General features: G+C 39.0%; 1 protein-coding gene across 3 annotated transcripts in view; it reads right to left on the bottom strand.

Moving 5' to 3' along the window:
- Nucleotides 1–505: 505 nt before the first annotated feature.
- Nucleotides 506–18,523, bottom strand: part of si:ch211-127i16.2 (probable flavin-containing monoamine oxidase A) — a 40,220-nt gene continuing 22,202 nt past the window's right edge. For 2 of the 3 annotated variants that reach the window (XM_044174783.1, XM_044174784.1), the window contains exons 9-12: nucleotides 15,415–15,573; nucleotides 12,142–12,228; nucleotides 9,743–9,843; nucleotides 506–3,169 (exon numbers count right to left, since the gene is read on the bottom strand). In XM_044174783.1, the coding sequence (XP_044030718.1) occupies nucleotides 2,824–3,169; nucleotides 9,743–9,843; nucleotides 12,142–12,228; nucleotides 15,415–15,573 (693 nt within the window). In that variant the 3' untranslated portion in view covers nucleotides 506–2,823. The remainder of the gene's footprint in view (nucleotides 3,170–9,742; nucleotides 9,844–12,141; nucleotides 12,229–15,414; nucleotides 15,574–18,523) is intronic. The other variant, XR_006375554.1, reaches the window with a different exon arrangement.

Genomic DNA, 18,523 nt, shown 5'->3' with positions numbered 1-18,523 from the left:
TTTAAGTCAACATAACATATAGTATGATAGCAAGCACATCTGCTTAAACAAATGGGCTATTTTTTAATTCTGAGGAAAGAGTTGTTTACGGTCACAAATATTGATTACACCACATTGCAATGTATGAATTTTTAAAGTTGGTGCTAGTGCCCGAAGGCAAAGACTAAGACAAGTGCTACAACAGGTGTTTACAGAGGCTGCAGTAATTACAGCAACATTACTTGGAGCCTTCACTGGAATCTTTTAATGGATATGTAAAAATAAATAGGCATAAAATGCACACAAAAACACAGAGTCCACTGTGCAGCGTGTGATAGTGAAAGATGCTGAGCTGTTTTTAAATGTATGTACCATATTTTGGGCTTTAAAACTTTCAGGTGCTAAAAAATGCATTACTGCATTTCACCCTTATCTTGGGAGCATCAAAATGCTGTCTTACTTATGGATTAATTATGAAACACAATATTTCCTGATAGATATAATTTTGTATTATATGAAAGGCTGCTGGCTGCTATATATCAGGGCTTATTAGGCTTATTTTCACTGTGAAATTACCAAAATTCTGAAGCTTGAAAAACATTCGCTGATTCTGAGCATTCAGACTTCAAGGTGACAATGGTTAAATCTGGTGAAATCCATGGCCTGTTTAACAAAGAACTTCCCACATTTGTCATTTCCAGCAGCAGTTCTTTTTTCTCCTGTACCCTTTTATACCCCATTTGTGACTATAGAGTTTATGTCACGTTGGCAATTTAATTCATTCACACAATAGTTTAGTAGACTTGTTCTAATAAATGCATTTCACAATGATCATGCATTCACCATTGAACCCAAGAACTGGATTGCACTGAATTGTGACAAAGCTGACAAGGCAAGCTGCCAATCCCCCAGATGGTACATTACTGCATGCATGCCTGAAGCTGGCGGTGACATATACCGTAGGAAGGAACTTTTGAGAAGCAATGTGGAGTTCTGAAATAGCAGCCATCAGCTTTAGTCTTCCTCTCAGTGGGGTCCAGTTGGAAAAAAGTGAAGTATATATCATTCGTATTTTACATGAAATTTGTTCAGAAATTCACATCCAGGTGAGAACAGTTACTCTTGTGACTGTCAACTAATAAATGACCAAACAGTGCAAAAAACTCACATGTTTTGGAGATGTTGGGCTGTTGGTCTTGATTCAGCCTGGACTGGCTTAAATGAAACCAGGAAGAGCAGGCAGTTGATTCAGTGCAAGGTTGTGATAACAAAGACAGATAGCAAGCCATGGCGCTAATGGAGTCACAGACTACCGTCCCATGATCAGTGGGACAGTAGTTTTGTCTCTAGGAGAGACATGGGGACGACAAAAATCCTTTCAATCAACTGTGCAATCGAGTGATAGCGATTAAATCACTTTCTCTGGAACGTTATCAGTGTGTGACTGCTTCATCCATCTTATGCTCATTTGAATGTCTGTTGGTGGTTTTGTGGGCGCACAAACCCGTGTGTGGCTCTGCTCCAAGCCTCTCAAGCAGGTTTTATGGCTCTCTGGGAAACAAAGGAAGGCATGCAGTATGAAAGCTCCATTTTCTCACTGCAAACTGGTTTAAAACACAACATGATCGCTCTGAAGCCCTAAGCTTACAAGCACAACCTAAATTTTACGGTCACAATTTTAAATGTTAAAAAGGCAAATGAGATAAGATGCTGCTTAGACTGTGATATCTCCAGGTATTACTACAGTAAATAATTTTCTCATTTGTCATGAGCAAATGATAAAATAATTGAAGAACAAGAAAAATTCAAGTGAGGTTCCTGGAGTCAATAGATAATTTTCTTCCAGAGGGGCAAACAAGAAAGGGAAAGCCTTACAAGCCTTCTTTCTAAATAAAAAGGAGTTGATTTTTTATTAGTAAATTCAACATGAAAATGAAATGTTATTAATCAACATCTCATGATGCAATACATGTTATACCACAGTAATTATACTGTAATTAGAAAAGAAACACCAGTAGAGAGTGTTATGAAACTCATAGACATCTGCAAGACTCGGCAGAGGTTAGCTGCAGTTTAACACAGTTTATTTAGAAACTAGAAGAGATGGAATGAGCTGGGTGAACGGAGCAGAATGGCAGAGCAAGGTAGGCAGCGTGAGCGGAACTTTGAGCTTGGTGAATGGTCTGACATGGCAGAGAGCAAGACATGTAGCAGGAATCTTGGCGAAGAAGTGAACCTGAGCACAGAGAAACACAAGGTTAATCACGAGTCCCAAAAAAAACCACGAGGAAACAACAGTAACAAAGAGAGCTTGGCTGTGACGTTATACCATGTTGGCAAACTGAATGATCTGGCGAAGACTGGAATGAAGAGCCGGGGTAGACATACTGCTGAGTCACAGGTGTGCAGCAGTGGATGAGAAACAGGTGTGCAGGTGATAAGAAGCAGGAACAGAGCGCCACGCCCAGAGAGACACACGCACAGACAGAGAAAACCAACATGGGACTGACAGGAACACAGGGAGGGGAAAACGGCAGGAAAACACAAGGGATGGAGAGAGGCACAGCCGGACCATGACACTGTATGTAATCTGCACATTCTAAATCAATATATAGTCATTTTGATATAACATATTAAGAAATGGCACAAAATGATATGATATAATATAATGAAAATAAATCTAATTGAGTTTGACTTTCTAACTTTGTTATGAAATATGCAGTATGTGGCCTGAGTCTGAAAAATAAAAATCAGATATCAGTGGGCCGAGCAACACAGCAAAAACTGTACTCGTTCATTCTGTCTACATCAAAACCAAACACGTGGCCTATTTACAGGTTTCTGTTACACTAGGGACATATTATGCCTGCTTGTTGAAAATACATTCGTCAAGTAAGTTTTGACTTTAAGTAATGCATTTTGACGCTGAGCCAGCAAGACAGCGGCACTTATTGTCAGTGTTGCTATGACGATAGCCTTGCAGGTAGGCAGGTAGGTGAGTTTGGATGATGTTTGCTTGGCAGGACCTTTGACAGTTTGTCTGTGCTGCACTGCTTCCTGCTCCTCCTGGGTCAAGGCCATGGGGCAGAGTTCAGCCAGTACTTCCAGAGCTGCTCGCTGTCCAGCTTGTACTGCACCACTCATGTACCCACACCACTGGGTGGCTGTCTCTGTGCCTGCCCAATGAATCCTGTAAATCAAGAAAATCAGAGAGCCATTTACTGAACACTAAGCTTTATGTTCCTGAGTGAAAATGCATTTTTATATTCTCTATTGGAGTAATGACATGCCTTTTAGCACATTTATATAGTGTCTGGTGCCATTAACACTCATTTGCATTATCAGTACAAAGTCCACATGTGAAGCATAGACTGTATATGAAGATGGATGATGCGTCTCCACTTCCTCCCACTGTGAAGCCAAATGAACTTAAAATATCCCAGATACAGGCTTTGCCATCTTATGCTGGTGACGTCATTTTGAGTCAGAGTCTGTACGGTAGTGATCAGGGTTGGAGCCTCATTATTGAGGTCCCGCCCATATACCCAGCCGGCTCAATCTCAAGCCGGTATCAGCTGTCAGTCATGGCGTGAAACCCTGTTTCTATGGCATCAAATAACTAATTAAAACCAAAATTATCAGAAAAATGTACACTTGAACAAATATCAGCATGATAAGAACTACCTAAAATGAAAAATGTTTTTGACTTGAACTTTGAGGTTTTCAGTTTGGCCCATGTCCCATCCCCTCCACTGCAGCCAACCACCAGGGGACAATCAAGATGTTTTGGCTTCACTTTTGGGAAGCAGTCATGTCATCCATCTTTATATACAGTTAATGATGTGAAGCTGTTGACTGAAAATATTTCCTCTCTGACAAACTGATACAGTTTAAGTTTTGCTTAAGTTGGCTTAGACGCTCCATGTCTCTGTGCACTTTTGCAAGTACATACTCAGCAAATTAGGATGACCCTGTAGGGGTTCCACACTAGCACAATAACGATGATACTTCTCATCCACTTTTCTTCTGCTCCATGTAATGACAACAAAGTCAAGGATGTCTTATAAACCTAATAAATTACTGCCCGTGGTCCCCAGGTTTGTTGTCAACATCAATCTACATCATGTGCCTTGGAGTTGAACATAGTCACAGTTAAACTTCAGCTGGAGTATGCAGACTGCAGGGCTTTGTCATTGGCAAGATGCTAGCATTATGGGTTTGACTGTGTAACAGACATTCTCAAAAAATCACTGTAGAACAATCAGCAGTCTAGCGTAATAAAAAAAAGGAAAAACAAGCATTGGAGTCAACTCTTGGGAAGTAAAATGTGGCAGTGGATGCTGCTGCTGCCATCTGCCAGCCCCCCAGGAGGTTGAAGACAATGGCTGCAGAACAGAAGTTGATGCTTAACCAGTGGCATTGTGAAAACATACCACTATCTACCCCCAAATGGAGGCACCTTAGCAGCAGTTTAGCTACTTTTCTTAAAGCCCTTGTCCATTAGCCGTGGAAGCAATGGACTATCCTGTAACCTGTCTATCTGGGAGGTAGGAACGAAATATGAGCCCACTGGAGAAACACAAGACAATATTCAGCCTTGGTCTTGAGAAACCACCCAACAGCACTGTGTACAAGGTAGTGAAGAAAGGAGAAAACGCAATGTACTTCCTGCACTGCTGGTTCAGTAAAAAATAAAGGCCACTGTTCTGGAATACAGATGGAGGGGCTGGTCTTCTGGCTAGTTTCTGTGGCCCCACTGATTGTCGTGTGATGTGTCTGATGTGGCGCCCAACATGAATGATACAACCGCTCAACTTTAGCCTTCCATGGGCTACCGTCCCGGTGGACAGAGAGGCAGAGGTGTGAACTAAAGTAGCATATGAGAGTGTGATGGCATGTTCTAACTGAGTGCATGAACACTTTGATTGGCTTATGTTATGCTCTTCCATTTTCCTTTGAGGTGAGTTAAAGGAGACACTTACAGCCTCTCCGGATAAGAGAGGCCCTCTTCCAGGAGGTTCAAATGCCCTACAGAAAGTAGCAGTCTCTTCAAGTCTATTATTCAGTAACTGTAGTACAATTATATTCTGGTGCCCACTTAAAGAAAAGAGATAAATGATCTGCACTCTTTGAATGCTAGTGATTCTGCATGCCTTAAGGCGGGAACATGCTAATCAGGGCTGCATGTAGGCAAACACGCATGGGGATCATTTTGTTTTCATCACTTTTTTTGTCTTTTTTAAAAAATATTATTCATATACAGATTTGGAACATAATCTTTTTTATTACAGACCCACCTCCTGAAAGGAGCTGTATCAACCAATCAGCTCGCTTGACACTCAATGATAACACCTGTGCTAAGAGTAATTACGCAATACGCTTTACATGTATCTTCAGAGAACCATAATCCCGGTCTTACTGAGGGACGCTGTTAGGACTACACTACCTAGGTGTCTGGTTCATACCAACTGATTCTATCCTTTCACATCTATGTACTGCTAAGACACAAGACATTCCACTAATTCACCATTCAAAGGATAGCGTACACGTATAACAGGTTACTACTCATGTGTTCACTAGCCCATCATACTTGCTTCAAGGCTTCTCTACTATACCAGCCCCCACCCCTGTCCACCAATCAAAGGAATGGAGAAGGGCTCCCCTTTAGTACCTTTAATCTGGCCAGCATCCTGGGTAGTTAATTTATGTTATTTGAACGGCAGAGTTAGAGGCCTGAGCATCAAACAAGCTTTCTCTGGACTCCATAAACACACTTCTCTGATGTTGTAAAGCAGGATATGACAATGAATTTCACTCTTTTTGATTGTTCAGTCCAGCCTAATGAAACATGCCACTTCATCAGCAGAATATCCAAGACCTTGAGACCTCAGACTGAAAGGCCTTTGAGAAACATGTCATCATCCTGGGAGTTGGTAGTGCACAACACCTGCCTATCCACTGAGAGATCTTGGGGCCACCTCAAACTGATAAAGACTGCATTTAAAGTGTTTGTTGAAGTTGTCTTCTGATGTTACCCCAAATATAAGACCATTTTGCAGCACATGGTTGTACACTTTTGTGTGAGGATGCTCTGTAATGGATTTATACAGCAGTGACTAAGCTAGTGCCAGAGTGCGATAAACCCAAAGATTACTGAGATGTACTATATACAAATGATAATGAAAAAGGAAAGCAATGCATTCACCAAGTATGGTAATAAAAAAATAGAACAGGCAGGAGTGTTCAATCAATACAACCATTGCAGTGGCATGCAGAGCAGGTGGCAGTAAACAGTATAATGAGCAGCAGCCTTATAATGAGAAGAGTGAGAGCTTGTGAGATTAAAAAAGCCGCCTTGTGGTCTTGATTGAACTTGATTGTTGTCTTGTTTAAATAGGTTATTATAAGATAATAGTTAAGTGAAACTGATCTACTGACAGCACCCACGACTTTAGTGCTCTGTCAAAATAAATGTAATGCTTTGTTTTTGTAAATTGTTGAGACAAGTGAAGCATGTGATTATGGTGGTCTACCATTTCACTTCTCCAACATGGATGAATCCAGAAATGCACAAGTATGGGATTAATCCAATCTCTAAATTTGGGAATAAAGAATCCCCCTGAGCTAGTGGGATATCATTTTGACCTCCGCTGTATACAAACTGTTCTGCTGTATTCAATTTAATCACATTTCCCAGTGGGCTGAGTCAGATACTATAACAGCAGATGAACAAAATGGATTTAGAAAGAAACATTGTCATATTAAGCACAAATACAGACTCTAGGAAGAATAAAGCTTTCTTTCTATTCCGTCATTGACCTTTCTCAAGCATTTGATCACACTGACTAAAGCATTCTCTGGAATAAACTCAGTTACTTGTTCTAAAATATAATTAAATGCCTTATGTCTGTATATGGAAATATAAAGTGTTGCATAAAAAGTCTCCCTTCTATTTTTATACATACAGTAATGAAGTGTATCAGCACTCTAAAAACTAAATCTGTCCTCATGATGACCTAATTGACTAATTGACAATGGTGGACTCTAACTCGTGATGCAGCCTGTTTTCGCCAATAGAAAGCACCCTGTTTGTTTGATTATATGGCGTTTCAACACAGATCTAACAGATGTTCTAAATTGGGATCTGTTCTAATGTTTAGAGTATGGTTGTGTTGCAATTGGTCCCTAACTGCTCCTACTGAACAGTCTTGTACCCCAGCGAGGCATATGACACAATCATCTCATCTGCTTTAAGTATATTCCCTGAACTGTGGTGACAGGTCCTATGAAGTTTCTGTGTGGTGGATCGTGTCACTAACTTTTGGTGATCGTGGATAGATAGTTCGTCTGGCGCTTGTTCATAGCCTAATTTTTGTGTATTTTGGAATGTGTGGTGGTACAGATTGAAATTCATAATTTTATATTTTCCTTGCAATTGAAAGAAATCAGTAAACTTTTCTATTTGTGAGTACTAGTGGGATCTCACATTTGAAGTTTGCATCTTGGCCTGTGTGCTGGCAGGAGAGTGTTGGTTTGGTACATAATGGGGAAGTCAGGGACCTTTTCCCCTGTGTTGGAAGATTCAGCAGGAGTGGATTATATTGGAAGACAAGAGAGCCTTGCCCTTTTACCTACTTGTCCGTTGGCACCGGAAACATCTTATCATTTGCTTCTTGCTTACCTCTCCATCACACATTTGTTTTATTGGATTGTCTTTGTATAAACAGATGCTTTGTTTTTGGCCTTTGTGTTGGCACATCACAGTCATACTGTATGTGTTGGTTGGAAGGAATCCTCCCAAGGCTGTTTCATGCAAATTCTAGGAGCAGCATTGTTGCACTGAGTCTTTTTCAGTGGAGGAGATTTGTGCAGCAGTTCTGTGGCTAGTCTGTACTTTGGGGCAAAGACCCGGTGAGTATAACTAGACACAAAATTCAAGCTTTTGAACTTTAATACATACACCAATAACCTTACAAAGCTTATCAAAGAAAAGGTTTCAGTCGTAGTCATCTGGACACTGTTCAGAATCAAGACGTTTCAGCTCCCATCTGGAGGTCATTCTCAATTGTGAAAAAATGGGACGGGAACTAGAAATTTAAGCTACTCTGTGTTACATAAGCCCTGCCCTCAGGAAGCCTAAGGAATCTGCCTGAGTATCTGTTAATAGCTAGTTTCACCTGAAACTGACCTAATTGTTTCCAAGATGGCCCAGTAATCAGTAATCAGGCCTATTGATTTCTACGATAGAACACTCCTGGACGAATGAGGGACTACACCGTCTTACAAAGCTTAGCTTAAACACAGCACAAGTTCAAAAGGTTTTTTTTTGTTTTAGATAAATCATAAATTATATATATTAAGACATCAGTGTTAAGTGCATCTCACAACGGTAACCATATGTAGACCTTAGGGACTTTGAGCCACTTACATTGTTGATGTATTGTAAAGACTTGCACATGTTTTGTCGCCCAGTGAAGATCGTGTGTTTAGGGCAAGGAGTATTGTGCTGTGACATTATGCTTAGCAGGAAGGATAGGTGTTTGTGATGATCATTTCTTGCAGAGCTGTTGCATGTTGGTCTGCAGTCAAGCTTTTGATGCATATGCAGTATTAGCGGCACATCAGGCACTGCCCTGTAAGAAGCAGGAGCCTGTGTAAAAAAAGAATTATACTACATATTGTAACTTTGCTTCTTTGAACACAAGTGAACCAATTTTCTTTTCAGCATTCTACTAAGCAACTAATGTCAGTGCAGTGTTTATTCTGCATGCATTTTGTAGCTGTTAACTTAGTAAAGCATGAACCCACTGAGGTCAGTGTATTCATAGTTCTCGGCAGCTTTTCTTTCTTCTTACTCATTTGCTTCTCTACTCTCTCTCACCACACCTAGAATTGAGTAGGGTGTAAAAATCTCACATACTGACCACTCAGGCATAGTATCCACCTAGGATAATTGCTCTAATTATAAAAACCACACTGGTCAGTATTGAGATTCATACTATTCCAAATAAAATTCCATAATCCGCCAGACACTTTAGTCAACCAAGCATGGGCTTGTCTTCATTACACGTGCTGGATTTGTGTCAAGGTCATAGCATGTCCTTGAGGATCCATTTCCTATATGGGGTAGGAATAAGGATAAAAGCCCCATGCTGCTGTTTGAGTTACGTTATGTAATGAGCTTCCTCTGCTCCCCACAGACTTAATGTCATTATGGAAATACATTACCTGGATCCCCCTCCCCACCTCTCACTCTCATTCGTTCAGCTTTGTGCATCTCCAAACAGGCCATTAGAAATGGATTATAGGATGTTTTCCTATGAGAACACCACCTCTTATGACCTCTTGCCATTTCTTTAGAACTGGACTAATATATATGAGTGAAGGCATAACCACTCCCACGACTTATGTCGATGATCTGTAGGCACAGGGTGCTAGTGAGTAATACCTGGTTGGCAGGGTGAAGTGCAAACATTGTTTCTGTGGTATAAAAATTGCATGAGCATCCAGCAACCACAGTCAGTAACTCTCATAGTGTCATGTAGTGTACAAAGATACTATTTACTGAATTATAAACTCTATTTTTAGCTCTTGAAAAGATTTATATCAAAGATTTAGAAACTGCCACACCGGTTTACTCCACTACATCGCTCCACATAACCAATTCTTCTGGTGAGAACACAGAGGAAAGGTGACTCTTTTCAGTATAGGGACAAAGAAAGGTGTGATGCTGTGGTGTATTTGTCATCAGTGGGGTGATCACCTGCCACAGGGCCTCCTCAGGCTAGGGTGGTAATATGTTAGCAGACCTGGTGTCATGACATTAACAGGACAGCCCCCGCTGTAGTCTTCCTTAGCCCAGTCCTGTAAAGCAGAAAAGTGAAATGACATTGTAGTATTTCACAGCACAGTACAAAAGCATGGCTTTGTTTCAACAAAATGGCACTCCCCAAATCTAATCTAGCCTAATTTCTTTTGATAGCACAGCACATGAAAACATAACATAGACCATGGACCAGGGGTTTTCAAAGTCTGTCACTCCCCCAGATAATACTGAGAACTGCGCCCCCCCAACACCCACCATCTATTTTGTTGAGTTAGGTATTAGCAGTTCCTGTTTGCAATGTACCCAATGCCAACTATCATTCGATGACTTCAATACTGAAGTAAACTTAAAAATGTGATGATTCTAAGGCAAGTTTGTGAATTATAAGTAACATCTTTTCTGTATGATTTCAAAGCGGATTTATGGATGTTTATTCATGATGGACATTCCAGAATTCTGACACAAATTGGGTCAGTCAAGCGAAGAGTACCTTAATTGCCTGAATGAGCTGTTGCTGCTCAAAGTGCTGATCGTGTTGATAAGCGGGCCAAATCAAAGAGTCAATATAATACAATAAATACTTTCCACCTTATTTTTCACCCAAAATTGACTTTTGTTGTAGAAGGAGACATTAGTAAACATGACATTTTGTATAAATATACGATAATGCTCATGGTTTGTTGTTATTTAAGATAAAGACCTCTAGTCAGTAAAATATATTATCACATAGTATACCATTATTGTATTGTAGAATTTGTATCACATGACTTGATTCCTAAAATGTACTTACTGACTATTAAATAAGTAAATGTTGATTCGCCAACATCAACCACTCAATACTTTTCTTCTAAAATGGAGATGCAGATTAGTGGAATTAAACCCTTCAGCTTGTCATGTGGAAAGAAGTTAAGTAGGATACACAACAGAAATGAAAATCATGTTTGGAACTTGTTGGTTCAGTATATTTCCTATTTAGATAAATGACAAGTTCAAAAATAATTAGTATTTAATGTGAAGAAACTCTGATACCTATTGGGCTACCATTAAATCAGGCCAAATATGTCTCTCAGCACTGTACCATAAATGTATCTATTGAGCTTTTTTCTCATCACTAAGTTCTGAGTGGTTATTGTATTCCGTAATTCTATGTTTTCATTGAGTCTCTAAAAAGTACAATTGAGATGTATCCCTTAACATCCTTGCCTCAAGTTTCCTCAGGGCAATTTTTCTTTCCAACTTGCTGTTCAACAGTGAAGTGAGGAAAAAGGAGTCCAGGGACTAAAATCATATATCTGCATGACTAATGTGCTGTTTCACAGTCTACCAATGTATAGACGGGGTACAAATAAAAGCACAAAACCCGAATAAAAGAGTGGAGGAACATATCAAATGCAGATGCTTCCATGCACCAGGGCTGACTGAATGGTTTGGTGAGTTTGGAAATGACGTGAATAAAATGCTACGGCCTTTACAGTCACCAGATCTCAAACCAGTTTCACACCGATTGAAGATTTTGGACCAACGTGTAAGACAATGCTCTCCACCACCATCTCCATTAGACCAAATGATATAATATAAACTTTCTTCAAATCTATTTAATGATGTCTGTGACTGTCTCTGATGCTATATGTCGTTTTGTTATATCTGGCTGTTTTTTTTTTTAAATCTGCTATACTCAGGTCTCTCTTGCAAAAGAAATCTTGATCTCAATGATATTATCTGATTAAATAAAGGTGGTGTATATATACATGAGGGAATATCTTGTGGAGGAAAGGCGTTCATCCTTCCAACAGCGTTCCACAGACTTGGCACTGAAGCTGTTCTGGAGGCTCGTGGTGGCCTGACGCTACACTGAGACACTTCATGTTGGTTTTTCCTTTAATTTGTCATCCCTCTGTATACTGTACATCATGTAATGCAGGTAAGTGGCTATTCTTGTGTGGTGTGGCAGGAAATTATTTAGGCAAGAAGGATTTTGGGTATGGATCATGTTATAAACATCTGTGGTCCACATTAGCAGATTTGATTAATCTGGATTAGCAATTGCAGTAATACCAAATCAAAGGTAATAAAAATGTGATTAACACAGGTCTTTGTTAGACCCATGTTGGGCCCCCTGTTTGTATTATTGTTTTGTGTTGTAATGTTAGACTGTAACTCAATCAATTTGGTTCATTTTAGCTGACAGAGATGCAGACTTTTGCTACACAAAATTGCTTTTCTGTCTTGAATCCAGGGTAAGAAATGAGACTATGAATTTTGGCACTACAAAATTCTGCCTCAAACCAAACCATTATTGTTTTATTAGATAAGACATCTGCCAGTGAGCTACTTACTTTCTCTTCATAGTGGATGAAAGAAGCGGCCTCAGGACCAAGGTATTTGACCAGACTGGAAAGCACAGCTTTTCTTCTCTCTCCACCCTGCAAACAGAAGGAAATGCTGTGCCAACATGGTACTTACATTACACTTGCTCATCACTCAGAAATATAACAGTCCAAGCTGGACACAGCCGTCAATTTGAATAACTCAAGCATGGTCAGCACATGCTCCTGGTTGTATTAGTTCACACAGTGAGTTATGTACAGAGCAGCTGAGGCCTGAGGACCAAAAGGACAGATCACCATAAAACATGCTGACAGATGCTGCAAAATTGTCTAAGATTTCTCATCTGCATGTCACTTTACCTTTGCTCTCCACACACCCTTGTGCAATAATTTGGAGCTGAAACTCTAGTCTAGTCTCTTAATACACTCCTTACAGAAGAACAAAGAGTGAATTGAAGCATGGTGCCAAATTGCTTTCGATGAGGAATTTATAAAAGAAAACCCTCTCACTGTTAATTTGCTGCAGGACTGCTAATGTCAGCTGAACGTCGTATGAAATTACATAGCAAAAAATGCCCTTTAAGATTCCACCTGCGCAAACCAAAACAATTGATGAACTAAAAATCTGTCAGTTTGCTTGCATCTTAATGACTACTTACTGGTTACTACTTGTTTACATCTCTGTTTATATATATTTGTTGCTACCCCACAGTATGTACATACTTTTTTTTGACTACCAGTTTACAAGCTATGTAACCATCACAGTATATATATTTATGATTGCATTGACTGTAAAGTCCATAACCTGTCTATATTACAGTTTATTCATTTTATCATTAATGTACACCTGCCCGCCACAGTTTTTTCACAGTATTTTATTGTGTTGTATTATAATTTATTATATGTTATATTATTTTCCTATATTTTAACTTCTGCACTAATTTATGGCTTATGTCTTTCTCGTTTGACTTGCTTGATTTTGCTTTTATACATATTGTTTGAGCATTCTCGGAGGGAGCCTGAGAATTAAGAATTTCATTGCCAATGACTGCTTCACTGTAATTGTTGTGCAAATGACAACAAAGAACTTGAAACTTTAAAAAGATAATATATACTTAAGATAACATATACAGCTAAATCATACTTAAACAGCACAAACTGTGTGTAATGGTAACCTTGATGTCTACTTGCATCACATACACCAACACTGTTTTGCTCTGTTTAGCAGTAAGGTAGCAAGTGAGGGTTAATTATTTAGCACTCTGTGCACCATGGCACAGCAGGGAGACAGCCACTCTCCAGCTTTGTAGCAAGTCAGGCTAATGACCAAAATGCCAGAACACTAGAGACAAGGCTGGATTTATTTATTTTTCAGGTAAAGGGAAAGCACTGGCCCTAAATGAAAATGTCAACACAGAATAGAAGCAAGGAAAAGAAAGAGAAGAGGATGTAGGCTGAGTGTGCGAAAAGTGTGTATGGGAGAACAATTACAGGGAGGATTACAGCTGCCAATAGCAATATTCACTTACAGGCAGAATATATGTAACCTTGTCAATCAGCAACATAGTGTAGGCATAAAGGGATATTAAGCCTGCATGAATCCAATACCAAATCTGTTGCAGAAAATAATTCATCAATACTTGCTATTCTGTAGATTCTATAATATAATAATTCAGTCAGGTATTTTCAAGGCCATTGCTTATTAAGGGATTGCTTGTTTAGCCAGTCGCTAATCATTAATAATAATAATAATAATAATAATAAAACTTTATTTATAGAGCACTTATCAAAACAAAGTACAAAGTGCTTCACAACAAGAGAAATATAAATATAACATAATATATATATAATATAATATAAATACCATATATAAATATGAAGAAATAAAATACACAAAAGCAATAAAATAAACAGTAAAATAAACAAGCAGTTCAGATAAAATCAGGATATGCTTTCAGATAAAAATGTGTTTTGAGACAAGACTTAAACAAAGACACTGACTCAGACCTAATTTCTTCGGGCAAGTTGTTCCAGAGCCTCGGGGCCCTGATAGCAAAAGCTCTGCCCCCCGTAGTTTTCATCCTGGACTCAGAAACAGACAGGAGACCCCTGCCCGAAGATCTCAAACTACGTAAAGGTTCATAAGGGATTACAAGGTCTAAAATATAATCTGCGGCCAGGCCATGAAGAGCCTTAAAAGTAATCAACAAGATCTTAAATCCTAAAACAAACAGGGAGCCAATGTGAAGAGGCTAAAACAGGTGTGATGTGGTCGTACTTCTTGGTCCTGGTTAACAGCCTAGCAGCTGAGTTTTGTACAGTCTGCAGTCATGTCAAAGAATCAATCAAGTGACTTCTTACAATACATATATTACAATAAAACAATTCTCTATTTTATGGCTGTCTGTTTCACTTTCCACCATGTGCAATTATAAAGCTTGTCTTTGTTTTCAAGGCAAATAATTGACACTTCAGAACTAGAGATGACCAAAAAGATCATCAGTGCCCGGTGTGAATAGTACCAAAAGAAAAAATAAAAGTTTTTAAAAACCCTTTAGCCCATTATGTCCTATTTTTTACCAAAGTAACAGTTATTGAAAGCTGGCGGGACCACCCCACTGTTCTCGGTCTATATGCTCAGGTGGTGCACAATCTCACATGCAATTTTCATAATGCTGCCCCTGAGCATTTTGTTTGACACAATAACATCATTTTGACAATGCACACTATGTTGCCTTTGTCTCCACATGAAATGTTAAGCAGGCTTAACCCTAAACATGCATGAGAAATGGTTAAATTGTGTGATGGAATTGGAGTAAATACAGCTTTTTTTCATGGTACAGAGGAAACTAAGGCAGGTTTCGGAGGCATAATTTAACGTACACCTAGATTTACATTTGAACACATACATTTATTGTACAATTTATGTCTAATAAAACTACTAGACTTCAGAGTTAAGCTTCTGGAAACTGTGACATCTCACCAGGAAATCCAAAAGATCAGGAATAGCTCTTAATAGTGGAATCTTTCATGACCTCCACATTTTATACCCACTGTTAACTTAAATGTAATTACAACACATCACCCTGATGATGGAAAAAGTATGCATCAATTACTTTGCTCATTTACCATTTATGTGCATTATGACATGGGATCATAATGAATCACAATAAAAACTGATGGAATGAGGCATAGCTGTGATTCAAGATGAAACCACTGACATGTTTAAATTATAGATAAATACTAATCATTGCATCTGTCTCCACATTGATAACCCATTACCTCCTTGGAGCTCCATCGAGAAGCCTGCTGGCCGGCAATGAAGCCTACCAAAGCAGCATTACCGCTGGGGCTGGTAGCATCAAAGGTAACACAGAATGGACAGTCGCTGGAGGATCCTGCCACTATTTCCCCGGAGAAGCCCATCTCCTTCCAAAAAGCCTGTAGAGAAACAGAGACAGTTCACAGCTTCATCATATATCAATAATTACAGCAGTTTAACACAAAACCCAACTAGAAATCACACACACGCAAGTTATATTGAGTGCCATCTCTTTCGAGTTATATCGAGTGCCCAGGCCTCTGCCTGGAAAGATTGAAATGCACACGTAGACATAAGTGTCACATTCAACAGCATTCACAGCAAAGGTAATCATTTGTGGCAGCAAAACATCTTTCACTCAAGGACTTATTCTGATTCTATGAAATGCATATAGCTGCCTGGATACTATACTACACCTTTTAAAGTGTTACAACTAACCCCGTAAACATATCAGATGAGGTGAGGCAGGGAAAATAATACTCTATTTGCCATGTGACATTGAGCAGATGCTGCAAGAAATTGCAATTTAACCTCAGAGAACAAAAGTGAAACTTTACATCAGTGGTGAGCCAACAGCAGCCCGTGAGCCAAATCTGGCGAAAGCTGTTGTTTTCCCTTTCATTATTCGAAACATTTACATGATCTATTATAGATAAGAATTTAAATACAAGGCTTGTAAAATCCCAATAAATATGACCTCATACAGTAACATCTAATACTTCCCCAATGTGCAGAAGAGCAGCAGGCTTTCTGAACAGTGCATGGTACTGAAATTAAGTCCAATAAACGTGCCAGATGAAGTACACATAAATTATATAATTTAGCCTATGTTACCAGAACAGATCAGCTCATTATTGTTACAGTCATTCTTAAAGAGATATAAAAGTCAGTGGTAAGTTCTTTTTGTTCTTGGCGAACCACAGGAAGATGTTGAAGTGTTGACAGATGCGCATTAAATTTCTTCAGATGCACATTGCTATTTGTAGTAGACAAATAAGGGTACTTTGTGTCAAAATTTGAGAGCTCTAACACAAAAATTCTGCAAGTTATAGGGGCTGAGACAAAAAGTGTTACAACCGTCCCCGGTCTCCCCTATGATTTAGCTGTATATATAATCTTAATAATGTTTTATATATATATATATATATATATATATATATATATATATTTGGCTCTCATACAGTGTACTTGGTTGGATTCACTTTGTTGATTTCAAGTTTCAAGTTCTTTATTGTCATCAGTTAAGTTTGTTAAGTTTGTAAGTTTGTTCTGTGTGAGAAATATATATCGTTCACAAAATATACAGTGTAGTAGTATTACTATGTTGTATTAAACTACCATATACAAAACAAAAGGGGCTGTATAAAAGGGGCCAACTTTATGTATATTGATATATTCAAACATTGTTCACATGCAAAGTAAACATTTTCTGTATATATTACAACATAGTTGATCTGGATACATTTCATATTTGATCATTTCTAGACATTCGATGGTACTTCCTAAGATAGCATGAGACCTACAAATGTAATACAAATGTCTCATAAAATAATAAGTATTTGGCTCTCTTGCACACGCTAGGCATAGCCTGCTGGCAAACTTGCAGCCTCATGTAATAATAAGTGACTCTTTTGTACCTGCAACTAAGGCTTTTGGGCAGTACAGACTGTTAGCGGTGTACATCGAACGATACTTCACTTTGACTTTTATTTATGGATATATTAATTTTGTGACTTACTTAGATGTTACAATATTGGAATAATTATGTCAGCAATCTTTGTATAACTTCTGCTAACTATTGTGTGTGTATGTGCATTAACGTTTGCATTTGCATGCATTCATACGCCTAGATCTGGATACATGTGTATATGAATGTGTGTTCATTTATCCATCCATGCACTTTGTATCTCTATAACAGTGAGATCGGGGTAACTGTCTGGAACCCTAATTGTTACATATTATTTATGCATGTTACTTTTATTCCTCGTTTTGCGCTTTGTTTTTCAATCCTAAATAAACACTGAAGAAATGAATTCAATATTCCAGTTGTCTTGAATTATCTTGCCTAGTTGTTAGTTTGAAGACATTGCTGAGATCGCAAAAGAACAACTAAACTTACAGAAACCATATAGAGTAAAAAACAAAACTTATTTACATCGCACTGTGCTTGCACTCTCCCAAGTATTGCTTTAAGAATAATGAAGGCACAACATTCCTGCATTATAATTTTACACCACAATAAAAGAATAATTTGAAGTAGCAAAAGCACTCTAAATCACATGGGATTTAAGAGTTTTAGCTATGTTTTGTTTCTTTCAAATAGTTTCTTCAGGGCCAGACCCATTCTAGACCTCAGGAGACACTCTGAGGAGAAGAGGCAGTTCCTGGCAATACAGATGCACAGCATGCTGGACAAGGTTGTAGTTCTGCAAACACACACTATCAGTGAGGATCCTGCCCTAGTCTCGGCTGTCTCAGCTACCTCCCTGGTCAGAATTCTGACATTGTAGGACCTTTTTACCTCAAGGCAAGACACCTGCTGCCATCTGTATCCTGACCTATCAACCCCAAACCACTGCTGGGATTGGACGGGTTTGCCTACATTACCATGTGCAAACAGGCTCCTTCAGGTTATAGAATTTCCTCATGTTCTGTTTTTTACATCCAGACTTCACATGAACTCCATATAATGCAAAGATGATTCAGCTGCTGAAGGCATTGCTCTGGAAAATTACCCAACATTGGGGAGCGTTGTCACAGGTAAATGAAAGAGAGACAGATGCCCAGTCTGAGGCTGCCTCTAAGGACTTTGATCCTAAGAGGGACAAGCTGGTGCTTCTAGGATTGTCCCCCACTGTGGAGAAGATAATCCAAGGCAGACTCAACTATTTATGCTGAAAATGCAAAATCCTTATGCTTGCACAAGTGATGTGACAAGAGCGTTCAAGTGAACTGCTCAGTCAGCTCAGTGTTCTTTCTTACCATCTTCTACAAGAGAGATGCCATCTGCTATCAAAGTGTCTCATGTCCTCTGGTCATGGGTTTTAGCGAGAGGTTGGTTTTTAACCA

This window comes from Siniperca chuatsi, linkage group LG18, assembly GCF_020085105.1.
Source record: "Siniperca chuatsi isolate FFG_IHB_CAS linkage group LG18, ASM2008510v1, whole genome shotgun sequence".
Lineage (NCBI taxonomy): Eukaryota > Metazoa > Chordata > Actinopteri > Centrarchiformes > Sinipercidae > Siniperca > Siniperca chuatsi.
This window is presented reverse-complemented; position numbering and strand designations above follow the sequence as displayed.